At 37.8% G+C, this 27,374-nt stretch overlaps 2 protein-coding genes across 2 annotated transcripts; one reads left to right on the top strand and one right to left on the bottom strand.

Moving 5' to 3' along the window:
* The first annotated feature begins 2,181 nt into the window (after positions 1-2,181).
* LOC120103655 (flowering time control protein FCA-like) lies at positions 2,182-22,906 on the top strand. Its single transcript, XM_039122665.1, has 18 exons — positions 2,182-2,491; positions 4,236-4,306; positions 6,701-6,779; positions 12,472-12,554; positions 12,637-12,688; positions 13,903-13,970; positions 14,342-14,408; positions 14,499-14,578; positions 14,663-14,727; positions 14,811-14,873; positions 19,393-19,585; positions 20,249-20,665; positions 20,879-21,079; positions 21,178-21,384; positions 21,464-21,502; positions 21,843-21,881; positions 21,977-22,022; positions 22,510-22,906. The coding sequence occupies exons 1-18, from the start codon at positions 2,182-2,184 to the stop codon at positions 22,515-22,517; spliced, it is 2,088 nt and encodes a 695-aa protein (XP_038978593.1). The 3' UTR covers positions 22,518-22,906.
* LOC103710850 (probable glycosyltransferase At5g25310) lies at positions 22,679-27,151 on the bottom strand. Its single transcript, XM_017843723.3, has 4 exons — positions 26,658-27,151; positions 26,381-26,568; positions 25,052-25,415; positions 22,679-24,193 (listed from the first exon to the last, which is right to left on the bottom strand). The coding sequence occupies exons 1-4, from the start codon at positions 26,904-26,906 to the stop codon at positions 23,525-23,527; spliced, it is 1,470 nt and encodes a 489-aa protein (XP_017699212.2). The 5' UTR covers positions 26,907-27,151; the 3' UTR covers positions 22,679-23,524.
* Positions 27,152-27,374: the final 223 nt, after the last annotated feature.

The following is a 27,374-nucleotide window of genomic DNA, read 5'->3' as shown; positions in this document are numbered from 1 at the left end:
AGCAGCTACCTAGAAGATTAATATGACCAGGGTGCATGTGCCATGTATTTTGAAAGGTCTGATGGTGCATAAACATGCCAATTAAATAAATCACTGTCATGCAAATAAACCAGCAAAAAAAAAAAAAGATTTAAATTTTCTTATCTTCTAAATTTTAGTTGTTTTAAATGCTTTAAAATATTTTTTCGTGAGACGTCTCTTTAGAAAAGTTGTAATTCTTCGAAAAAGAACGTTGATTTCCAAAAAGATATGGTGTTTGACATGTTTGACCATCTATTTTTAAGTGCATGTAGATTATATTTCACATAAGGAAAAGGTCTTCGCTGTCTAGACTGTGCGACCATGGACAAAATAGATTGATCTTGATCATAACGGGAGATTCCAGTTTTACATGACTTGTTTCCTGAGCAGAAGCAATTTATGAGAGGAAGCCTCTAAAAAATATTATAAGATTCAAATGGATTGACAATAAATTGATGTTCACATAAAAAGAATGCTAGCATCTTGAAATCCTCTGTTTCTTCTTCATTTATTCATCCATGCACTTCCTTAAAATTTTTCTGTTATTTTTTACTTATTGGATTGATGCTATATGCCAAAACTTATAATATATATATATATATATATATATATATAATATATATGATTAGGGATTGAAAATTTCCCTAGAGAAGCAGGGCCTCTTTTGATCATGGATGCAATCCATACATGCTTGTCATGAATTATGTAATTCATTCCAAGCTTCTTTGCTTTGCCAATTTCGACCGTGCATGCGCATCATAGAGCACCTTGGCATGAGGAATGGTAGAATTTTAGCACAAACAAAGGCTTAGGGATTAGGTCCTAAAAATAGTGGAGATACTCAGCCAAAAATATAGAAGTTAGGCTACGTCTAGTTGGGAGGAGTTGGACTTTAGGGTGAGAAGGAAATGAGTGACTTCCTAGCCGTTTGGTTAGAGAAAGTCCTATTTTCACTTTGATTCCGGAAAGAACCCAATTCTTATTTGCTCCTAGTATTCAAATCCTATTTCGATTTCAATTCTAATTTTAATCATGAACCAAATGCATCGGAGGATACGACCATTCCGATTCCGATTCCAATCTATTCTGATTTTGATTCCGATTGTTATCACGAACCAAATATACCTTGATAGTTATTATAGCTCAAGTAGATCAATATACACCCCATTCATAGATCTAAAGCAAAAACTAGAAGATGAATCCGAATTCTGAAAATAGATTTAGATAAAAAAACAAACATGTTGAAATCTAATCCTCTGAGGCTGCAGTCTATTTGGGCCACGGATGAGCTAGAAAATTAGATGTCACCAATGAATTATATAGGGAAAGAGGGCATATGTACATATCCCCTAATAATATCACTACGTAAGAGAAAAATTATTGTAATAATGAACAAATATATGTATCTACATTAAATTTTTTTTTCATGTTTTATATGGCAACTACATAATGGGTCAGCAGCCAATCAACTTTGCATCAATGCATATGCATCAAAGACAAAAACAGATAATCCTCTCCACTGAAAGTTTTGTCTTGGGCTTCATGTCAACTAATTAACACCTAGTCAATTATTTTCTCGCAAGCACTTTGATTACATCCACTCATTCCTCCTGTATTCTTTGAGACAAATGCAGATCAATTAGTATCCTACTATTCTATGTAGCCATTTAGAACCAAAAGTATACATCCACAATTGTTTACATAAAAATAAATTAATCAACAAAAATATCATGCTATAATTTTGTAAAGAGGTACCAATATATAGCTTATGTCCTATCCTCATTCAGTTCCAAAAGGAGAGGAAAAAAAAAAAGTGTATTCCATAAATCACATAAGAACAAAAAAATAATCTATTTCCTCAGATCGCAGATTCGCCGTCTTAACTCTTCCACCCTCATGCGTATCGCCCGCCCTTCGGACTAGTCCACGTAAACGTCAAGCTGTGCTTATGCCCGAACAGCGGGTGGCCAATTTGGGCCAAGCTGTTCATCCTGGGCCCCACGTCAAATCGTTTATTCGCTACGTGGCGTTGGATCACTAGAGCAAAGGATGTGAAGTCTGTTGTATGCTTCACAGCTGATCGTAAACCAAGCCGGTCGCCCTTCCCCTTCCTCTCCGAAAGCCGAAGGCGGTCGAGGCGAGAGGGAGAGAGAGAGTGAGATGGAGAGATACAGAGGCGACCGCGACGGCGGCGGCGAAGTCGGCGGGAGGCACCCGAGGATGGCGTCGCGGTGGTCGTCCAGCGGGCCCGCGGACCCGCGCCACCGCTACCCCGACCACTCCCGCGGTGGAGGCGAGGGCTTCGCCGGGGCCCGCCACCACCCCTACCGAGGCCCTCAGGACTTCCCTTCCGGAGGCAGAGGTGGGTTCCGCAGGGGACCGGATGGCTTCGGCCACCAGATGCCGATGGGCGGTCCGCGGCGGTGGTGGCGGGCGGCGGCTTTTCCAGCCAGAGGCGGCGGTTCCCCAGGTTCGTAAAGCTCCCTCCTTTTCTTGATTGATTTCCTTTCACTTGTTGCAGCTCTTTTTTTTTTCTTTAGTGGTTTTGCTCTCATTGTTTCTGTGGATTTTTTCGGCTGAAAGTAGAGGTATCATGAGATACCTATCAGATTGAATTCGTTGGAAACCTGTGGTTCCCAGACAATGCGTGCATTAAAAATTGAGGCTTTCACCTCTTCACAGTTGATGATTTACCCATTGAGGGAAAAAATTCCCCGTATTGTTGATGATTTACCTCCCGAGGGATAAAAATTCGAGGGTTTTCTCCCCGTTCTAGTGTAATTAATGAAGAATTAGGGTTTCTAAATCGATTTTAAGCTGTAGCTCAATCTCTTCTATAAAACTAAAATAAAGAGGTAGATATTTCCGCGTCACCTGATATGGAGATGGCAGCGGAGAGACCGTTTTTAAATGCATTTTGGATGGCCTGATTTTTACTGAACAGGTGATGTCTCCGTGATGCATTTTGTCGTCGGCCTAAACTTCGTATCATGTGTGAGAGAAGATAAAAGAGATTAACGGGGAGGAAGGATGCAGGAAGGGGAAAAAAAGGAAAATCAGATACTCAACTTTTTAGCTCCTCTGAGATACTACTATGACAACCATCACTTAAGTGCCATATGGGAAAATTGTCCTCTTGGTCTAGCTGTCTGGTTAGGGATGCTACACCACTACTGACGGCTTAAAAACTAATATTTAAGGCCGACTACTTTAAAATCTTCAGGATAGATGAAGAAAAGAGATAGCCATGCTATGTGCAAGGAGGTTTTGAATATTGGTATGCGAAAAAAATGCTCCTTCCCCTCTTTGTGAAGTGGCAGCAGAACAACTGGACTGACCCAATGCCATGTTTTTCCTTCAGAAGACTTTGAAATCCTTTTCAGGCTATCTGCATTAAATACCAAGCTGCACTACAAGAACTAACCTATTGTCATGATGCATCAGTTAAAGATCATGCTTTAAAGGCTAGAGTTTTCAAGAAGCCCTTTCCAGCTTTCTTGGACTCCATCCTTGTCAGTTGCAGTTGCGTCAATTCATGCTTGAGGATGTTTTGTTGAATTGGTATCTATAATTAGAGTATGGATAGGTGGATGATAATTTTTGCTATTTAGTCGTCTTTTGATATTGTTATGTGAAATTCATCTATACTAACATATAGAACATTCAATTTAGCGGACTTTCTTTGAACAAGAAGCATTGTTAAGATATTCTATTCTCACCGTGGAAACTGAAGGAATTCTTTGAATTTCTGGAACTCATAAAATTTAAGCATACATTGTAAAAGTTGCTCAGATATTCCCAAGGAAGTTAGAAGATTTATCAATATATTAATGGGAAAGATTGCTGTCATCCAGTTGATACTGTCATGTTTTACACAGAGTCATAGTTTACTGAGGTGATATTTGACATAATTAACAGCATATCGAGGAATATAAATCCAATATGTATCATATAAAAACCATAATTCTTTTCCTCTTAAACAAACATTTACTTTAGGAAGCCGTTTATCTCATATCTTGTTTTAAAACATTTTTAAATTTTACCAGATAGTTTATTAGTATTTAACATATTTTGAAATAAAGCAAGTTACACAACTAGAATATGAATCTTATAGTGTAGCCACATGTACTTTTTTTCTTCTTCCTCACCATTGTTATTTATCACTTATTTGGAGGAGGATCTTCATGATTTATCTTCCTTTTCATTATTATCAGATAATGCTGACAGGAGCAAGTTTGCTAAACTTTTTATTGGATCAGTGCCAAGGACTGCAACTGAAGAAGAGGTCAGCCATTCTTGCACTAGCATAACTACTAATTTCCCCCCCATATGGCTTGAGCATGCTATGTGCTTGCCCCAATAATTATTTATAATGATACACGCTTTATGCCTGCCATCTTCTAAAACTTTATTCTACTTTTATTTCTGTAAACTGCCGTATAATTGAAATTTTTTAGTCATGCTGTTTTGTATATTTTTAGATTGTTTGTGTGAGGGGTGGGAATCACATGATTGCAATGTCAAAGGAAAGATTTGTTTTATAGATAACTAATATTGAATAATTAAATAATGAAATTATATGGCTTTTGGTGAATGCACAAAATAATAAGCATGGCCGGGGCTTTTAGTATGCATGCATGCATGCATATATATGTCTGTTTGCGGGTATATACATGTGTATGTGTATGTACCTATGTGTGGATGCACACCTATGGTCCTAGCAGGCTGTTTTCATGGTTTTCTTTTGTTCTCTGTTTAATTTTATCAATCTTGGAATATCCATCTAAACACCTTCTAAATTCAAAAATATTTGGGACAAATTTGTCTTAAAGTGCATGTGCAAACCCTATGTTCTTGAGGAAATCTCAGATATTCATATTCTTCTGAGATTCATGAATGGTAAAGTCCATAGGCATATGCTTTTGCAATTAACTTGTTAAATCGTATGCCATTTGAAATGGACAGAAAAAGATGACCAAGAATTCCTACCCCTTGTGAAGCATAGATTATTGGTCAAAATCTTCTTTATCCTTGCCAAATCAAGCAAACTCACATTGTTTTTTATGTGTTCAGTTGATAAGAATATGTTAGATGGGTAATTTTCTCTTGTTCTGATTGAGAAACAGTGAAAATTACATGTAACATTAGATGCATGTGTCCTTGTATATATTTTACATTTGAGGGATTTCTTCATACCCATCGTTTTCCTCTTTTGTGGCATTTCAACTGAACTGGCGACCACCCCAGTATAGTTAAAGGCAAAAGGCGCCCTCGAGGTGCTAGGGACTCATATCATGTGGGGCTATAGGTGCCACTTGTCAATTCCTGGAGAAAGCAATAAGCTAATCTTGTAAAGGTCTTTGATAAATTTGCTAGAAATTATTTGTATATCTGTATCTAATTTAAAGGACAGACTTATCAGTAACTTAATTATTCAACCATATAAACAAACTAAAAGGCTATAATTTAGATAAAAACATTACTTCATAACAGTAAAATAAAAAAGGTATTTGATTCACAAAATTCTATTAGGGCTCGTTTGGTTCGCGGGAAGTATTTTTCCTCCTAGGAATATGATTTCTGGGAATCAGATTCCTAGGAAGAGGATACCTAGGAAAGTACTTTTGGCATGTTTGGTTAACCATGGGAAAGTGACAAATTTCCAAAGTGCTTATGTTTGGTTGACTATCCACTTTCCTAGGAAAGTTATGTATAATTCCTATTATGCCCTTAATAAAAATTAGGTCTTTAATGCCTCTTTAATGCTTCTTTAATGCTGAAGGGTCTTTTTGGGAAAAAATAAAAAAGGAGTGATTCCCACCTCATGGGAAAGTAACTTTCCCATGTTTCTCATGGGAAAGACTTTCCCATGAAATGTGGGAATCATATTCCCATGGGAATACAACTTTCCCATCTCTCTCCTTTGAAAACTCCAACCAAACAAGAGGCATTTCATTACTTTCCCGTTGACCACACTTTCCCCCCTCCTTTTCCTGCGAACCAAACGAGCCCTTAAATCATAAATAGACTACTTGTAAGGGTAACAACAAAACTATCAGTCAAAGAAAAGATTTAGTTGCAAAACTTAGAGCTAGAATTAGAGGAATAGAAGAAACTTAAAAAAAAAAAGAAGCAAGGTGGTGGTGGAGGCAGCACACCTTTTCTCCTTCTTGATTAGGCAAGTTGATTTTTTCCTTATCAATGCATATTTACATAGAGACCTCCTTTGGCATTCAAAACCCTTACCTGGATAATGAACATCAGGAGTGGGCTTGGCCTGCAGTTCTCAATTGTTAAGATCTTTAGTAGTGAAATGAAACAAAATAGAATTGTATCCCCTTTAAAATTTTAAGAAACTTAATTCAGTAAGGGATACTTAAGAAGCTTCGAAGAAGAATGTGCCACTAAATGAGGTGAATGCTGCAGTGCCTTTCGCCCTGAATTAGGCGCTTAGGTATGTGATGCATGTTAAAGTCACTTCACTCAGGTTGTTTTAAGGTGCTTTGCTAGTGCTTTAGCTTGCTGGAGCACTGATGCATGTACTTGTCACAGATGGGTTCTTCTTCTTCTTCTTCTTTATATATATATATATATATATATATATTATATAATATATAATGTTCCTCATTTAGTATAGTAATGGATGATATAATACTATGCTACTTTATTTTGCTTTCAGATCCGACCTGTATTTGAGGAGCATGGAGATGTTATTGAAGTGGCTTTGATTAAGGACAAGAGAACTGGTCTACAACAAGGTACATTCTAATGCTTCTTGTGATTTAATATGTTGGTACTTGTGTCTTTTTCAGGTTTTCTGAGGGGCTAACAGGAGCAATAAGGTCATTTTTCCTCAGTTTTTTGGACCATTGTTGAAATCATGTTGGTTTTTGGTTGGCAACCTTCCTACTCTGTCCTTTCTATGCATTCTGAAGAACTCAAGACTACGGAAATGATAAAAGTTGTTTGCAAGTAGCAGTGAAATTCTGGAATGCAAATTAGTCTTTCTTCAGTGCCACTTAGTGCATCTTTGAATTTTTGACAGCATTATCAAAGAAAGTCTCTGAACAATAATTAAGTCTTCAAATTTTTGTAGTAATATCATGGTATTTAATCCTGTGAAAATTGTTGTACTTCAAGTGAAAGAAGAATGCCATAAATGCTTCTGAGTGGGATGTTAACCACCATAGGCAGAATGTGTAAGATCTCAATGACCAGTATATGTCTTGCCATCGAGGTTATCAGGGTTTCAATTCATGTGTTTGAAGTGGAATTTCTACACCCAGATAATATTGTTGGATGGTTTGAGGTAATTAAACTTTTGGTGTGTTGATTAATTATGATTATGGATATGCTTGATTTTGTCTTCACCTCTCAGGATCTTTTCTTATGTAGATGAAATTAAGATAAACCGAGGACATCAAGTTATCTTATGTATTGACATTTTAAAGCACGATGGGTTCGGTTCTTTTTTTTTTTTTCCTGTTAGGCATGTCTTGTGGATAACACATCTTGGAAATGAAATAGATAAATGAGTGGTTTGTTGTGCTTGTGATATTTTTCTTTCTGGAGTTTGCATGGATGGTTGTTGCTTCATGTGCATTACGTTTGCAGCTTTAGTCAGAGACAGATCGATGGTGATTTTATGTGCTTCTAATATCTTTGTTGGGCATGGATGGATCGTACTTCTATGTGATGCACACTTGAGAGGCACAATTATGCATGTTTCGTATAATTTCCTTTATTATGTTGATTGTGGAAAGTGATGGGTAAGGATGGATAGTATTTGATGATTAATATGTCTTATGTTGGCATTTTGATGAATGAAGACACATGACGCTAGATCTGATTGATGCAACGTTCCTATAAAATTGATGCAAGCCAGTCATTGCTAAAGCTTCCTTTTACTCATAGAGTGCTGCCTGTGTTGTGCAGATGGATGCATCCATTTTTGTTTTGATTTCTTTTTCTGTGAAATTGATGTTTCAGATTCATAAGTATCGTGTGTTGCAAATGATGATTTAGGTCTTTGCACATCCCTGTGGTCAAAGTCCAGTACTTTCCTCTCTTTCTTCTTCCTCTCTTTCTATCTCTGGCCTAACCCATTCACCACCACCTCAATTTTTGAGGAAATCTGCAAGGTCATTGTCCACAATTCCAAATTGCTAAATTAAGTAAAATGCTTTGCATATGAGTAAATGAGTGGAGCTTAAAAACTTATGCTAGTTTGTTCCTTTTCCTTCATAATTGCAAATGATGTTGCTACCCGAAATTTGGTGTGCAAGTGCATGCATTTGTGATATTGTGTCAAAGGCTGGACCATGGAGATGACATACATTGCATTATATGCCAACTTGAAGTTGGCTATCAATGTATTGTGAATTGTTGCTCTTGCAAATTCCATATGACACTTGTATTAGTTAGTTTTTTAGTCTCTTGTTTTTGAGCCTTTTTTGATCAGGAAATTTAGAATGAGATCCTGCACAGATTCTGCTACGGCACATGGATAGTGTGACCTTTGCATCATAGGTTGTTCATTTTTAAAGGGTTACTACAGTTTATTTTTTTGCTACACCAGCATATAAATTGCATTATTTTCTCTAATAATTTCCTATCAGTCTATCCCGTAATGAATATTAAATATACTTGCGAATAATCTTACAATGCATTAAACTTGTGACAGCAACAATTCATAAGCATGCAGGAGAGATTAACTGCTTTTTGATTTAATAGCTTTTCTGGACTATTGATAATCATGTTTCATATTTTACCAACTGCTGTCAAGTTGTCCAGCTTCCAGTTTGCAAGTTGTGTTCACGATTCTTGAGCAGGGATGTAATCTTCAGTTTCCCCAATTTATTAAAATTTATCTGGATATGCTTTTAAGAAAGAAACCTCTCAAGTGTTAAGCAAAGAGCTTCTATGTTGTCGTCATTGTTTCCGCATCTATATTTGTTCCACTGGCAATCGAGTTGCTTATTTCTTGTTTGTTTCATTTTTATCTCTGGGATCTGTTGCAATTGTGCCCGTTGATGCATTGCATTGACTGTTGAAGGTTCAGGAGACCAATTTCTTGTGCATTGTATGCCTGAACATTTAAGAAATGTAATTTTGTACAAATTCAAGATATTGACAATTTGAACTATGTCTCAAGATAATACCATATTTTTGGACTCGCATTATAAGAAACGATGATGCATTGCCATATTATTCAGATTTTCTATTGCTTCATTGTTATAGTTAATTCATGCCTAATAAGATCTTAGTCTCTTTGTATTTGAGAACAATTGGTTTTGGATCGTCAACATGGTCTAAGACATGGATAGGAACTGATTTAAAGTTATTTGGCTTTATGTTCGGCATCGCTGGTAATGCCATTACTTGTTATAAACTTTCACTGCCTCCGATGCATCATATACTTCGTCTTTGTTTTCTGGTAAAACATTTAGTGTGTATTTATGCCTTTCTATGTTTAGATTGCTAGATCAATGGAGAAAATTGCACACACACACACACATATTCATTCATGCATGTATGTATATATATACACATTGGAGTTTTTTTTTGTCAAATCTCAACTATTATCAAAATATTAAGTGGATTTCTGAATTATATTCGTGCATCTTGTCGTCCTCCCCCAAAGTGACATTTTTCTTCTGATTTTATGTCATAAATTCTGTTTTGCTTTTTGGGTAAGTTTGCATTTCCATACATAATCTCTGGTTTGTTGCAAGTTGATATTCGATAACACTGATGTTTATCTCAAGGGATTCTGCATGGCACATATATAGCATAAAAACCTGTAAATGGTCAAGGAGAACTTTGTATTTTCTATTTGTTACTAAGCTGATATCTGCAATGCAGTCAGAGGAAGGATTAAAAATACAAAATTGAATACGAAATAAGAACAAAAGCAACTTAACATAAAGACAAAAAATTATATGAATTAAATGAAAAACAAAACATAAACATAAATGCAAAACAAGAATTAAAATGGAAAATTGAATAAAATAGGAAAAAGTAGAATAAAAAAAGTTTGATAGATGGCTGTGATGTTATTAAGAATTGTTATATTTAGAATCGCTTATTTACTTCTATGTGTTTTCTTGACTTACATTTTTTTCATATCTTTCTGTTTACCCTATGGAAAAAAATCAAGAAGGAGAAGATAAATAAAAGAAAGATTTGTACATTATGTGTGATCTTCATGGATCGCTACATCACCAATTTGGATGGAATAGAGAGGCATTTATTTTTATGATACGGTGAAGAATTGGTTGTGACAGATGCGAGTCTTCGCTATTTATGTTAAGAAGAGATGCTAACCTAACCTGTTCAGGATAGAGAGGCATATAAACTTATGATTAGATGGAATACCAACCCACTTTGATCTGAATATATGAGAGGCATGTGCATCTATGGTAAGATGAGATATGACTGGAATAGACTGGATCTATCTATATTTGTGGTAAGTTGACATATTAACTGAATCTTAGTTAGGCATCTAATTTTAGGTACTATATCTTTTTCTTCTAATTTTGAATGTTTGTGTGATGAAGAGAAGACTCAAGAGATGTCGCTTTTAATTTTCATTTTTAATATAGTATACATTATGAAAATGTCTAACATTCAGGAATTTTATTGATTCTTTTGGAAAATGTAACTTGTGCATGTGATATAAATGCATAATAGTCATATCCTCATACATGTAACCATAAGAATAAATTACCTTTAGTTGATTGTAGGAACATGAATCTAGTGTTTCTTGGAATGTTTTGTCTTGCTATTGCTTTGGGAATCCAGGAGAAATTGCAACGAGTGAGGGTGCTTAGGGCATTTTATTTTAGGATGGAATTGAGTACGCAATCCGTTTACACCGACACCTTTTGAGTGGTCCTATGAAGTGCTGATCCTACATGGTTTGTTAACAGTATATTTTTTGGTTTTGTGGTAGAAGATCTTAGCAAGTGTCTAAATTTTTTTAATAAATGCTATTTTGCATGGCTGGATAAGCACTAAAATTAACAGCATTTTTTGCATTCATAGTTATTGATACGTGAAATTTTTAGTACAGATAATATATAGTTTACTATCAGATACTTGTTTTTCTTCATAAAAAATGTTTAATTAGTAAAATTATTTATAAGACATAAATGCAGGTTGGTATATAAGCGCTAATGAAGCCAGATGGACTGTTGATGAGACAATCCTCTCATACATTGTCAGAGGATTCTCTAATGTCTTTGATTATACAATGGAACATGGAAGTTTCTACCCTAATAACAAAATTATCTTATCTAAGTCATTGGATTAATGTTATTGGTTGAACATGTTACAATAGGTTACTGATCTTGTTAGTGGGAAAGATAAGGTGGTCCATCTAAATTGAGATACAAAATCAGTCACTTGTACCTTGTAAGGTAGTGAAAGACATGTAATGGATGGCCTTGATGACCTGGGAAACCTAATGCATGGCAGGCCTTATAAAATCTGGAATGATATTAACACATCCTTAGGCATATGTGTCAAAATTCAGCATCATTTGATACTTTTAAGATAAAAACCATAATTTTTGTTTCTAACACAAATTTCCAAGCTCCATCTGTTTTGGATTTAAAAGAGCAGATATCTATTTGCTTAATTTATTAAACAACAGAATGAATGTTAATATTGGATTTAAAATTGGATAACATAATGAATCTGTTTGCAGAGTTCTGAATTCGATGTGCATTTCTGATATCTATGGATGAGCATCCACATGCATGTTCCTCTAGGCATAACATCCTAATAATTTTTTAGATAAATGGTAGGAGTGCCACCCTCTTGGTTTGAATTTGAACCCTCTACCCAAATTTGTTCCCCATCACATGTGCTGAGGTGGTGGGGGGTGCTGACTAACGGATTTAAGTCCAGTTATTTTTGATGTCTTACAAGATCCTTGGTTTTTGAGAAATGAGATGCTTAACTTTGATAGTATAATCAAAACTGAACATATAGCATTCATTTTGACATTTTTTAGAAAAAAGAGTTCTTTGTGTTGTGTATCAATAAATGCATTGCACAACTTTCAATCTTAGTTGTTCATTGTCCTTCACTTTTTTTATAAATAAAATATATTTACTGTAATCTTTATGTTGTGTACCATATAAGGTTTGTGGTACCAATCGGTATTGGTGCATATTGACTGTACCGTAGGTACCGAACTGGTATGGAGTACGGGGGCGTACAGACACTCGGTATGCCGAATTGGCTCCTGTACCGGGCGTCCTGATATTGTAATAGGATGGCACTGGTATAGGATCCGGTATCGAAACGGCGTACCTTGGTACTATATAAATGTATTGCACAAATGTTACCTTTATTTGTTCATTATTCAACCATGCTGTATGATCACTATAAAAGATTTTTGAAGACAGAGTGGATCAAGATACAGAACCTTGACATCTACAGGTTGCTGTTTCGTAAAATATGCAACTTCAGAGGAGGCTGACAGAGCCATCAAAACTTTGCATAATCAGTATACTTTGCCTGGGGTGGGTTTGCATCTGTTCTGTGTCCTGTACCCTCTTTGCTAGTTTATTTCATCTGAGAGATTTATCTTTTTGTTTTTGTCAGGGATCAGGTCCTATTCAAGTAAGATATGCTGATGGGGAACGGGAACGCCTTGGTAATTACCTGAGCTGTTAGTTTTTTATTGCACTTCTTTGACCTTGTAAATATTATTTATATATCAAGTTTAGGCGATAAGAAAAGATGGTAAGTATGTTAATGTGCAACTGCCCTCCCTATCTACATTCTTTCTATTTAATGTATGTGCAATGTTCTGAATTATATGCCTGCATTCGGTGGTCCTTTTGTATATACTGTAACTGTAGATTTATCCACTAAAACTTAGTCATGATAAATCTAAATCAAAAATTGTAGAGTAGCTAGTTACGGTTGTTATTGGCTTAAGATTGTATTTGTGTGGCTAACACTATAGAACAAATTTCAGTCAGTCATGAATTTAAGTCATTTTTGCATGAAAGTTATAGTTAATTCTATGCAGGGTTAAGTTTCCAAATCGGAAATACTTTCATGTGGAAATAAACTCTGGCATCTAAAAATCTACATTTAGTTTTCAAGAACTTAAATGCTTTATATGTAGTATTCTTGGGAATTGCTGATTGACCATTTGAGATGCCATCACAAATTATAGGTTAGCGTGTAGATTTGTAGTCACAAATTGTTATAACTTATTGACGGTGCTGGTTTCCTGTTACTGGTCCTATCCCTGGGTTCAGCATCATAATTCTTGGAAGACATTACTGATTGTTTCAAACTCAAATGAATTTGATTTACTTAATGCTTAATTGCATCCAAGAAATACTTCTTTAAAAGAAGATGTAAGATTACAGCTCTTATTGCAAGAAGGACAAGTAGAAGGTTATTGATATTTTTCCTACCACTAATCAGTAATAGGATAATCCAGTTGGTTATAGGATTCTGATATCACTGTCCCCACTCTCTCTCACACACACCCACCCACCCACACACACATGGAAGTGGATGTCAAAGTACATAGGCTCCTTAAAAGTCAAACTCAGAAAGCATGTAATACAAGATATGGCAAAAATGACATAATGAACCTTACAACATATTTTACAGAAAAGAATTCATCGAATGCTGTTGACCGTACTTAATTTTACATGTATGTAGATGTTTATGTTGCTTGCACAAAAATATTTTCTTGTGATGCACATTTGGATGACCAATAGCATTCCAGAAATATATGCCATGTCTATTATATTGTATCTGCACATGCTCCGATTCGCTATTTGGAATTGTTTATTTCACTTCTACTGCTGATGCTTTTTAGTCTGATCTCTTCCCCTATGTCAGGTGCAGTTGAGCACAAGTTGTTTGTTGGATCACTCAATAAGCAAGCCACAGAAATGGAAATTGAGGAAGTAAGCTTTTCTCTACGCAATTTTTTCATGAGGAAGATATTGTAGCTCAACATATGTACATTTTTCAGTGTAGAAATACTTTGTGCTGGATCGGGCAATCCAGTAAATTTTGACTAAAGTGATGCCTCTTCTGTATTTTGTACATTCACATGCCACATGCACATGGTCCCATTAAAGTGATGCGAGGGTTTCCACTGATTTCTTTCTTTTGGTTGACGTTTTTCTCATGCAAAAATATGTCATTTAGACATCTTTAGCAAAATGTAAAATACGGATATACAGAAAATCCTATGCTTAATAAAAAGTTTCTGCATCAAATGTTACTTTCTTCTTGTCAAGTCCTTTATGGAAGTGTGATATTTTGATGGCAGATATTTTCTCCATATGGTCATGTTGAAGATATCTACATTATGAGAGATGATAGGAAGCAAAGCCGTGGTGCGTCTTTCACAGTATATAAGCCTTCTTGATTCCTTGAATGTTTGTACCTTTTTGCTTCTTATTTTTATATTTAAATGTTTTATGAAGGATGTGGCTTTGTGAAATTCTCAAACCGAGAGATGGCAGCAGCAGCTATAAATGCCCTTAATGGAAACTTTGTGATGAGGGTAAGCTAGCTTTTTGTACCATGATTAAATGCTACATTTCTTGAGCTTATGGACAGTGCCCATGTTTGTTTCATTTTCTGCTAGGGTTGCAATCAGCCATTGATTGTTCGATTTGCTGATCCTAAAAGGCCTAGGCCTGGCGAGTCAAGGTCTCATATGCTTTCAAGATTATTTTCTTCTTTATTTATTAACAGTACTATTTGTAAATTCACCAATTTGTTTTCTATTTTAGGGGTGGTCCTGCATTTGGAGGCCCTGGGTTTGGTCCTCAACTGCAAGCACCAATAGGGGTCAGGTATGTTTTGAACTTTTGTGCTCCATTTTATAACTCTGAATTAGAAGGTGGGGGCATAACCCAAGCTTCAAGACATGACATGACAGATAGTGTGTTCTTTTGGTAATGTTGACAGATAGTGTTTGATATATTAGTATTTCAAGAAAAAAAGAAGCATAAGGTTCATGGTTTCCCTTAGTTTTTTCCCCATCAATGTTGAGGATAATGAATTATATATGGAAAAATGTCAAGAAAAAGAATCTAATATAAATTCTTTGTTATAATTTTAACTCTGATGTGTGACTCCACCTTCATCTGAACACTGCCAAGGGCAACCTGGTGACCTTATATATTTTGATCTAAAAAGGATACATTGACTTTCCTTTTGTAACAGCTGAATTACACGACTCTACCAAATTTTGTAAGGAGATAGACACGAGGGGCAATATAAATAGCTGGAGTGCTCTTAGCTGTGAACTTACCTCTAGAAATAATCATTTTACAATAGATACTGTCATCTTGATGTTCTGAAATAGAGGTATAGCTAACAACTCATGCAAAACATACATTAAAAAAAGAGATTGTGACAATAAATTTAAAATTCCTAACATTTTACTGGTCTGTGGCATCACAGCCACCATCAAATACTTCCTGTTGAACAGTCATGTGCATAGCATGTCCCACTACTAGCACTTTTAACCAATAATGAATCTGCAGTAAAGTGTCAATCTTCAGTATGCTAGAATTGTGCTCTACATGTGAAAGGATGAATTACATAACATCTTTCTTAGAATCTACATAATTATGCTATAAAACTTGCATATAGCTTCATGTTGTGCTCTGATGCCCTCCCACACCATAATTTGATACATTATTTTGCACACAATAAGTATGCTTTTCTCTTTTGTCTCTTAGCATCCAAGAAGGGTGAAACAGAAAATTCTCCATTTTAGATTTACTCCTTTGAGAAATGTCAAGCAGTGGTTGCAAGTATTTGCCTGGATCCCCTGTTATAGTTTGTAAAACCTTAACCTGACCATATCAGAACTTACAGTGCCAGTTGTTTTCTCATTGCAATGTTTCATGAATGCTCCATTTGTTTGTGTGCAAACCTGAATGTTCAAAAAATATACTCATAAAGCATTACTTCCTTTCTCTTTGGTTGTCTGTGACAAAAATGAACTTCAAATAATGAAGTAAAAGTTAAGTTGCAAGATATACAAGTAATGCTTCAAACTCTGAAAGACTTCCAATAGCCAAAATCTTCAATCTAGGTGTCATGCACCTGCTCCAGACCCTGGCCGGCGCGCTCTTTTTAATGCTCTTGAGCCCCTTTTATTCAAGTATCTTCCTTTGGATCTTTTCTATTGCATTTGTCAAAGTCAATCTTTCTGCAATTGTAATTACACCATTTATTGTTTCATCATTTTTTAGCCCTTATATGATGCAATTCTTAAAATTACAGTCATTGAGTAGGTTATAATTTTTTAGCACTATTATTTTTATACACTCTCCATTGTCACTTCCACATCTTAAATTTTGAGAGCTCACCAAAGTTCATTTCTGCACTTGCTCTTGACTTGGAGAACTGTAGTGGCACTCATACTTCTGATACTAAACACTAAACACCATTTGCTATGCCCATTGAGGTACTTTTTATTCCTTATATGTGCCCTTAAAACTTTCTGAAAGACAGTTATTTAAAAGGTTTGAGGCTTGCTCACCTCACCTCAACTTGAGGCACTTGGGAAGATGGATGGAGCAGGAATTGCTCACCTCACCTCAACTCGATTGTACTTTCTGTTCAAGCCCAAAGCGAAACCCTTTGGATGGTTTGTCAATTTGGGCTCAGGCTTTGTTGTCTTTTAATTAGAAAGACATGTAGAGCAATATTTACAGAAAAATGTAAATTTATTAAAGAATTCAGCTAAGAAGGAAACAATTAAAGAAAATAAAAAAGCAATACAGGTTAAACATGCTGATTAATTTTGAGATTAATATTTTGTTTGAGCCTAACTTTCAGTAGCTTTGCTATGAGACAATAAAATAATAAGCATTACTTAAATAAAAAAATAGATTCAAAACAGAGATAAAATAGAAAATAATATAAATTCTAATGTGAAATTGACAACATATTACCATTAAGTGGTGTGAGTCGTGTGACTGTGTTAGGTGTTTGTGTAACGCATAATAATTTTGGTCCGTTAATAGTTAAAACAGAGTGTTTTTATTTGAAGTGTTACTCCAACTAAGGACTATAAATCAACTAAGAAGTATAATTACTGCAAAGAAATGACTATGATTTGACAATCTCTATGACTGCAACAAACACAAATGATAAGTTATCTGTAAAGCATATATCAGTTCTGTCACATAAATATGAATTAACAATGTATGCAATTACTATGAAAATTACTTCATCTGTTGATTCAACTAGCTTATGCACTAAAATATGTTTATTCATGTTAAGACTCTAGAAATCCTTCATTCCTATTTCTTCAAAAGTAGAACAATAACATGATCAAGTGAGGATTTCATAAAATGGAAGACAGTTTAAGCACTGATGATTTAAAAAACTTCAAAAGATTAATTTAAAATTCATAGAACAACATCTACTGTATGAAGACCCATCATGCAATAGGATTTCTAGATGTTCGATATGTTCCCAATAAATAAGCTTCCACTTTAGATTGAAGATGAGACCACTAGACCTAACAGAGATTGAAACATGACTAACACCAAATAATGTTGTAGTTGGTTCTAGTAGAGACTGATCCATGTAGGCTAAAGTGTTTTAATTTCAACCACAATTTCAAAGCAAGGAATGAAGTATCAAGGGAGATGCTATACAAAATGAAGCATAATCATCACATAAGCTTATTCATGGTACCATTATTGCCTTCTCATGGAGTCATATATCAACCTTCGGTAATGTTAATTGTCAAGAAGAAGGAAGGGAGAGGGATGAATTTACTAATTTATTTTTTGCCTGAGGCTGTTGTGTACGGGCTTAGCTGTTACACTTTAATTTTTGTAAGATATCCATGTCTTGTCTTAAGTTTTGAAGGATATGTAACACAATATTAACCAAAGTAGCATTTTTTGAGATTTAGCTTTCTTAGATTTATTTACCTCAATTTGGTACACTAGGTGAACTTTATCTAGATATCAACAACCATTCTTTATATATATATATATATATATATATATATATATATATAGAGAGAGAGAGAGAGAGAGAGAGAGAGAGAGAGACTGCGCTCCATTCAAATGGAATTGGAAGAAAATCTGGTTACTTTCAAAGCCGTCCGGTCTCGCATCAATCCCGAAGTAACAAGGGCCCCGATTTATAGGTTAATGGAAGCTGTGAAGGAAAAAAAAGAAAAAAGAACCATTAATGGGAGGGAATGTGATGCAGGGGAGTGTTTTTTTTTTTTTTCGAAACGTGGTCCTGCTGTCATAGGGAGAGAGGGTGGAGTGTACGATCTCCACTCTCCCTTGCAGACTGGCCATTTCACCAATTGCTGGACCCATTTCATTAATTTTTTAGAATAAACACAAACTGGTTATGGATAAACAGAAACCTGCACTTTCTTGCGGGAAAAAATAGAAATACCTAAAGAATAAACACTAACTCCTCCGGGATAAATACAAACCCCTTAGGATAAACACCTAGTCTATATTGATAAACAGAAACACCATAGCAATAAACAGAAACTCGATCCCTCACCTTTGGTCAGGTCAGAGCTCACTCATGTTAAACAGCAAGGACGAAGTATAAACACAAAGTTCAGATGCAATATAGTGTAAAATAAATACAAACCCTATGGGAGTAAACACAAATGGGCCACAGATAAGCAGAAACTTGCGAGGTATTTGCTACCTTCATGTGCTCCCGTCCAGAAATAAACAGAAATACCTGAAGAATAAACACTAACCTTTCGTCAATAAATGGAAACACTTCAAGATAAATATCTAATTTACGACGATAAATAGAAACACCATAGAAATATAAGAGATATGGGTCCCAACAATTAATGAAGTACTTTTTTTTTGAAACATGGTGCTGTTGTCGCAACAATTAGTGAAGTGCTTTTTTTTTTTTTTTTGAAATGTGGCACTGCAGTAATGGAGAGAAAGGGTGAGAGTGTACGAGCGGCTCATTAATGCTTTCATGTTTTTCCTTAACAGCTCTTGTTAACGTGTTAACCAGGGCCCTTATTACTTCGGGATTGGAGCAGGATCGGATGGCTCCGGAAGCATCTGGATTTGCTTCCGGATCCATTTTAATGGAGTGTAGCCTCTTTATCTTTCTCTCTCTCTACACACACACACACACACACACACACACATATATATAGTTTTTGCTTATGGTCTTTTATTTATTGTCTTAATCCAAAAATTTTGAATTCTTTGGTTTATGTCTCTGCCTTTTCAAAAGAGCAGCATGAATTATTTTTGCCAGTTTTGTAAAGTTGTCTTTCTTTTGTTCATTGTTCAAATTTCTTATTCCTGTCCGTTCCATCATCTATTTGTGCAGGTCCGTACCTACGCTCAGTGAGCCAATTGGTGGACCACCCAAATTTGCTGAGCCAATGAGTGGAGGAGTGCGACCTAATGCTTGGCACCCAGCGAGCCCTGAGTCAGTGGAACCATCTCCTCAAGCTAGCAGTCAGGGATTTGGCAGTAATCTAGCTGCCAAAGTTGGTGACTTGACAACATCTTCAGTTTCTGTAAGTCTCTCTGTTCCTTTATGATTAGTTATCTGTGGACCCTTTCTGTGTAGCACAGTGGAAAAAGCTTTTTATCCGTCAATTATTAGTCTCACTGTATAAATTTTTTATAGATCTGTTGTTTACTTATATCCATACAACTAATTATCACTTCATTAATTATTTATTATAAACAGTCAGAAAAGTTGACGCACAAAAGTTTTGAAACCTGACACTCCGATGCACAACAGCACATCTGTGAAATGTAAGAGGGCAAGTAAATTTTAAGGTATAAGAAGAGAACTAAAAGTACATCCAGAAAAGATGATGATTATATACATATTCTGTTGCTGGAAAAAGTTAAATTTGTGCGGGAGGAGATTTAAAAAAGTATGAAAATATAATGTGCGTGTAAAACATGATTTACTCTTCCTCCTTCGCCAGGTCATTTACGCCAATAGTTAACTGGACATATACTTCTTAGCATATACTGAGGTATCCATCATCAATTAGGAATTTTGCATCCTTAGTCAACACTTGGTTTGGATGGGCATATGCGTAAGTTTTGGACTTCATAGTGGAAACAGGAGGGTCCCACAATCTCCTTTATAGGCCAATACATTTTAATATGTAAGAAACTTTGGCTTCTCATTCACTGATATAAACTTGCAAATGCCAATACAGCAGCTTGGCAAGGTTCAAATCCCTCAAACTACGGGCTTTCCCTCCATGAGCCAGACTCTGCCATCCCAGCAGTTATTTAATTTGGGTGCACAGCTGCCTGCTTCACAAGCTTTATTCCAGCAGACCGCTGCAGCCAATGGTCTGCAGATTCCATTAAACCTACAGCAGCCAGGTATGGCTGCTGCTTCTAGCCAACAGCACATGCCTGCATCTACCATCTCTCAGCAACAGCTTCAGCAGCCTGTCCAACAATTGCCGTCACAACTCACACAGGCGCTTCTGCAACAACAGGCACAATCTTTGCAATTAAGCTTTCAATCATCACAACAGGCAATTTCCCAGCTTCAGCAACAGCTGCAGATGATACAACCCTCAAGTGCAACTCAGCAGCAAAATTCTCAGACTGCGAAACAGCAGGTAATCCTTGGTTTCTTTGGGCTAGACTTGGGCTTTCCACTGATATCTTAGTAAAAATTCTATTCAGTGTGTTTTAATCACCACATTTGCTTGAACATGCTTTTCCTATCATTATGTCACTGTTTGTGGAAAACCATGAAGCTAACTATATCGTCACTTTTCATGTTGCACTCTTTTTGACTAATACAGATTCTTGTTAATTGCATTTTACAGTCTCCATGGAGTGCAGTTGTATCCCAATCAGCTTCCAGCAATCCTGTTGGTACACCTACTGCTGTTACGTCTTCAAATGTATCCATGACTCCACCTCCGACAGCTAGTCAATCTGCAGTTCCAATATCCTGTGACTGGTCAGAGCACACCTCTCCTGATGGATATAAATACTACTACAACTGTGTTACTCGTGAAAGCAGGGTGATCATCCTTATTACGTTTCTTGCCTTCTTGGTCCATCATATTATTCTTTATCTGTTTCTCTAGATATGAGAAAATGTATTTTCTTGTTTTTGTAGTGGGAGAAACCTGAAGAGTTGACACGTTTCGAAGAACAGAAGAAACCGCAGCAACAGATGAAACTAGTTGCACAACATCTTCAGCCACCATCTCAAGCCCAGTCACAATCACCAATACAGCCTACCCAAGCGTCTCAAACACAACAAACACAATCACAATTGCAGCTCAGGCAGCAGGCTCCGGTGCAGTTCATTCAGCCTTTGCCGGTCAGTAGCATTTTACTTGGTTCAGCTGTAATGTAAAACTCACTTCATTTATTAATGTGGAAAATTGTCATCATCACAGTATCAAGCTTCTGGTTTGGCTAGCCAGCAAAGCAATCAGGTAAATTCTGATGATCTATTATCGTAGGTAATCTGGTACTTCATGGTTGTTTTCATGGCCCCATGTCCATACAATAAGTGTGGACATATGCTAGGGAATCTGGTGTTGCATAACCAAATAATCCCTGGTAACAGTTAGATTATTGAGAAGATTTCAGAAGTCAATGTTGAATCACTTTCTCATTTAATGGTGATCAAAAGTTACCATTTGTAGAATGAAGAAGGGGCTTAACAAACACAAACCTCTAGTGGTGATAGAATTTATTATCACTATTACAATTGCACTTAGGACTGATCCTATAAAATCCCTTCTTTAGGATTTCAATTATGCACAATTTCAGGCTGCCAATTCAATCAATGATTCAGCTCGAGTCCAACAGGTATTTACTCGTAAATTATCCTGTTTTCTTGTGCTTATAGATTCATTTTCTATTGCTGTTGCCATATTTTTCTTCCTGCATTGTAATTTCTGCAGGCAATGCAGGCTGGACAGGAGGTGGTGTGGAAAAACATGGCCACAGGTTTGCTACATTCTTTTTCCCACCCATACATTATGTCTCATGAGTTTATTTCCCTCGTATTATGTCAGTAGTTAGTTCCCCTGTTTCTTGAAACTCCTGGTCTATTTCTTTGAAATGAGTTCCTAATCCCCTAACTTGATTTGCTTTGACTAAGGTGCCGGCGCCTGAGATTTATTAGTTTCTCACATCTGTGTTAAGGGGTCACAAATTTGGTGCTTGTGGGTCCAGTTACGTAGTTCTTGAATTGCTAAATTTGAGAAGTTATACTTCTTAATAGCATCTTGAATTTTTTAATTTAGTTGTGAGTTCTAGATAAATGTATCTAATTGCTTTATCAACTGGCGGATACACTGAATTGTGATACTGCTGAGTGCATTTTGTTTGTCTTTAAAAAGCTGGAAGATGTATGCTGCAGTTTTTTTTATTGATATCTTTTATCTAGCAACCAATAGTTCATTCATGACACGAGCTTCGCGTCCTCTTTTAGGTTCTTGATAGTGCCATCAAAGGTGCAGTAAAGCAGTACATCAGAGCCATAAAACATCCCCAGGACAAGAGCTTGCAAAGTGAGAAATGTGAAAAATCTGAAGAGGAAGGGATGCGTGCTGCACTTCATCTGCACCTTAACTAATTTAATAGGAGTGGAAATGCTCTTCTTTTTTTTTTCCAGTGATAGAATTTGTAGGATTATTATTTAATTCAAACATATAGATCAATAAGAATCCTGTCGTTTATTTATTCCCCTATGGGCACACTCCCCAGGATCTACTCTGTTATGTGATCATCCCTCTACGTCTCTAACATCTTTTGGCTGAGCTTGTTGAACTTTGTTAGTCTCTTAACAAGGTGGCGAGTTTATGATAAAAGGATGTGGTGATGGAAAACTGGCAACTATTCTTTACAGTTTTTTTTTTTTTGGTACAACTATTCTTTACAGTTCAGTGGCATTAGGGAGACAGGCTTTTGTTATGATGTTTGCTAATGACTGGGAACTGGATTGTATTGCTGGCTTTGATATTGATAATCCATGGGTCTGCTGAGTTTTTTAGTATTCGTTTTTTTTTTTGCTAAGAAATTGGAGATGTGTTTGACGTCAGCTGTTATGACTCTGTGTGGAAAGATTGTCTGAATGCAGCTTCAGCTACTATTATAAACTTCCTGCGTTTTATTGACTATGGGCAAGGTTTGTACTTTGGGTACTCGTTTTTAGGATGAACAGCTTCATGTCTGAACCCGTTTTGAGAATTTCTCGTAGAATCATTCAAAAGGTAAAGACCACACTGGGAGACGTTCCCCTGGGCATTAAAATACAACTCCTCGGAGGAAGTAACAACAACGTTATCATCTACAAACGACGAGACATCGAGACGAGATGAGAGGAGAAAGCAAGGGAGAGAGAGAACTAAAGGGCCACTATTTCCCATCAAAATGGAACAACCAACAATAAAAACGAAGCTGAGCCTGCCTCGTACCAACTGATCTATACCACCACCAAGACCACATTAATTGAGCTTAACGTTGAGCCTCCTGAGCCAGACCGAGTGCAGTATCATATTGAACGCATCAAACCTCTTGGCCGGGTGGTTGAGCACAAAATGCCTCCTCACTGCCTTCACTCCTTCCCTCAGCCTCCTCAGCTCCTCCTCCCCCACTCTCTCCAGCACCTCCCTCACCCTCGGAATCTCCGCCACCGGGACCGACACCGAGAACGCCTCCCACCTCAGCACGTCACCGAACGGCAACGCGTAGCTCTCCGATATCAGCACCGGCACGCACTCCGCGTAGATGGCCTCGACGATCCTTGGGCTCGCCACCTCGTGGCAGCTGGGGCAGAGGCAGAAGCGAGACTTGAGCATGAAGGAGTAGTAGTCGAGGCCCCTGGGGAGGTACTCGTAGACGGGGAGGTCGGCGTGGCGGCCCTTCCAGTGGTGGAGGAGGAGGGGGCGGATGGGGCCGTGGTTGCCGCCGGCGAAGAAGGCGAGGTAGGGGCGGTCGGAGAGGTCCGGGAAGGGAGTGGAAAGGAGCTGGCGGGGGATGTTGCCGTCGTGGAGGTGGATCTCCGGGATGCTGACATCCTTGTTGGGGAGGAAGCCCTCCGAGGTGTTGGCGTTGCAGAGGGCACGGATGGAGTTGCGGTAAAGCTCCTGGTTGGCTCTGGATGCATGCGGACCCTGCGTTTTAACGCTTGTTATTATAAGAGATATATATGCACACGCTGTTCCTCATTAACATAAGCATCCATTTACTTCCCAAAGATAACGTCATGTAATAAGTTCTTGTTGTTTCCGCAGTAATGTACACTTAGCACTGTTTCGGTCATTTCCCAAATGAATTCCGATAATTTCTTGGAGTCAAAAACTTAAAAAGAAATGCATGGATGACGTCATTCTCCAGCTAAATTTTCTTGTTTTGCTTTTTGAAATTCCCCCTCCTTTTTAGGGGCCGGGAGTCAAAAAGAGTTTGCTTTCCTTCAAAGAATTCCAACCTACCATGTTCACCTCATAAAACTTCGCATCATCGTATGGGACATGATATTCTCTGAGCTTCTCTCCAGTATCTCGCTAAAGATACAATAATTTAGAGAGACTTAAACTGAAACAAAGTGATCTGAGATGATCATTAGGTAGTTATCTATATTTTGAAATTTCTGTTAGTTAACTTACAGTTTAGATTTCCCGGAATCAACTCAGAGATTGTGTTATCTTAACTGAACTTAGATATACAACCTTTTGAACTGGTGATCGATAACCCGCAGTCCAGAATCACCTCTAAGAAAATGTTTCTAATTCATAAAATTTCTTAGAATACTATTTGTTTTCTTTTTAATATTTCACCTATTTCCATCTTACCACTCTTCTAACCAGTTAATTAATTCATCCATTTTGCATTGTCAAAGATCCAAACAGGTCCAGTTTCTATTTTTTCTATAATTAATTTATACGATCGTAAATGATTAATTAATCTTGCCACCACCATCTCAAGTTCTCAACTCATCATGGAGAAGCAGTAAAGGGTAGCGTCAACGTTACCCAGTCGTGGCAGGAAAGCATGAAGTGGTCGGCCCCGGCGGTGCGATTCCAGAAGGGATGCTTGGAGGCGATCACCCGGAGGTAGTCGTTGACGAAGCGCTTGATGGGGGCCTGGTCCCAGCTCTGGTCCTTGTACACGTACCGCACCATCTTGGCCACGCTGAAGGGAAGGAAGAAGGCATGCGCCCTCGCCGGGTCCCACGTCCTCACGCCTCCCTCCTCCTCCTGCTGCTGTTGCTCGAGCTCCTCGATGAAGCGCCCCTCCGTGGTGTAGATGTCCTTGCAGGGCCCCTCGTGCACCAGCGGCGGCTCCCCTTCCTCGTACACGTACACCTTGAACCGCTTCTCCATCTCCACGTAACTCCTGCATGCCCAGCCCCATGCAATTAAAGCTCAGATTTTTTTTTTCTTACACCCCCATTTATTCCACCAGATCATAATTTATACTGACCATGGTAACGTTTCTAATGCTGACAGCTCGAATAAGGCACTTCTATTTGTATGTTATTATATTAGCTATAAACGACAATAATCTTTATTTTTATAAATGAAGATTTTGGTTGAGATATAACTAAAGCCTTTGAGTGACCAATGGTGCTACCGTTTCAAAAACATGGTGTTATTTAATCGTTATAATGGAAAATTACAATTCCTTTAAGAAATCATCTTGTCATTCATAAGTAAATAAATCATAATTCAGAATTTAGCTGCGCAAATAGCAGCCTTTTATTATCCCTGTGTTTACCATAAATAATTGTTTTAAGTTCAGTCTATTAATTCGGGAGATCTTTCGTGGTAGCAACGACAAATTACACCACGATAGAAAAAAAAAACAAATTATTCCGTCATTCCTTTCTCATCACAGATTGCAGACATGGCCAAATCCACACGCGCCTACGAGTAGTACTACGACTCGCCACCCTACGTCCGTCGAACTATCGAACAACGATTAAATATCAGAAGGTGGCGTGGAAATCATGAACTCCGTTATACTCGTCCGCCAGCTCAACGTCTACCCAACAAACCTGGTTCAAATAAGACGGGAATCCGAATGAACAACGGAATTAGATTCATCGACGTTTCGTTGCTCCGCGGATGACCCTATGCGACTGGGTCGGGGGAAATGATGCCTCCAAACGTGAGTCGCAAGCGGCCCACGGCGCGCGTGCTGAGTCCCACTCCTTCTCTCTTCATTTGTTTCCTTTTTTCCTAATTTTTTTACCGCCCACACGTGACACGTGTGTGCATGCCAATGGGCCTCGTATCTTTTCTTTTATTTTAAATATAAACAAATTAAATAAAAAAGGGGGGCGACTATAAGAGGCATACTGGAAGAAGGCGGCGGGGTTGCGGTAGATTGCAGCGAGGGGGACGTCTTCTCCATGAAAAACGTTTCCCGATGCGTTTCCCCGGGAGGATTCGGCGGCGGCGGCGGCGGCGGCTCTTCGGATGGCGCGTCGCGCTCTCGCGAGCTCTTCCTCCACTCCTCTTCGCGATCTCTCCTTGGACTTCTTTGTCTGAAACCCGCATGTACACCCATTAAGAAAAAAACAAGCAAGTGATTTAATCAGAGAAGGAAAGTAATAGTAGTAGTAGATGGAGGTACTTGGAGGACGAGGCGGTCGGGTTCTTGATGGAGAGTGCGGGGAAATTGGTCTAGAAGGGGCCTCGGGGTCCTCTTCGGCGATCGGAGGGACAAGGAAGAGGTGAGATCGGAGGGGGAGGCGATCGGGTTGGAGACTCCGCCGCCAACCCCATCGCCGCGGTCGGAGGCAAAGAAGAGGAGGATGGCGGTGGAGGAGAGGAGGAGGAGGACGAGGGCCTGATTCCAACCACCAAAAGACTGGCATTCCATTCTTCTCGCAAAGAGAAAGAGATGAGACGGCGGGATTAAGAATAGTCAGAAAGAGGATTCGATTCGTTTCCCTTCGATCTCTGGCTACTTCTATTCTTTGCTTGCGGGAATTCCGAGATTCGTAGCCGCCACCAAGGAGGCAAGAAGAAGGAGTCGGCTCTCTCACGATTATATATTAAAATAAGAGAGAGAGATAGAGAGAGAGAGAGAGAGACGGAGGGGGGATGGGGGTGGAGGAGTATATATGCTGTTGGTTCGAGTCATTTTGAAGAGAGAGAGAGAGAGAGGAGGGAACTTGAAGTTGGTGTTCGTAGTTTTGTGATTGGTCATTCAATTTGATGAAACTACGAATATGCCATTGAGAAGAAGGACAGATAACTGAAATTGGGTGGGAGGGTTGGGCTAGCTGTACTGATTCGAGTTCATTCTTTCTTGGTTAATTATTGACCTCCAAGTCTCATAAATCTA

Source organism: Phoenix dactylifera, unplaced genomic scaffold (genome assembly GCF_009389715.1).
Source record: "Phoenix dactylifera cultivar Barhee BC4 unplaced genomic scaffold, palm_55x_up_171113_PBpolish2nd_filt_p 001658F, whole genome shotgun sequence".
In the NCBI taxonomy this organism is placed as follows: Eukaryota; Viridiplantae; Streptophyta; class Magnoliopsida; order Arecales; family Arecaceae; genus Phoenix; species Phoenix dactylifera.
Note: the sequence above shows the minus strand (reverse complement) of the source record. Positions and strands in the feature narration are given on the sequence as shown.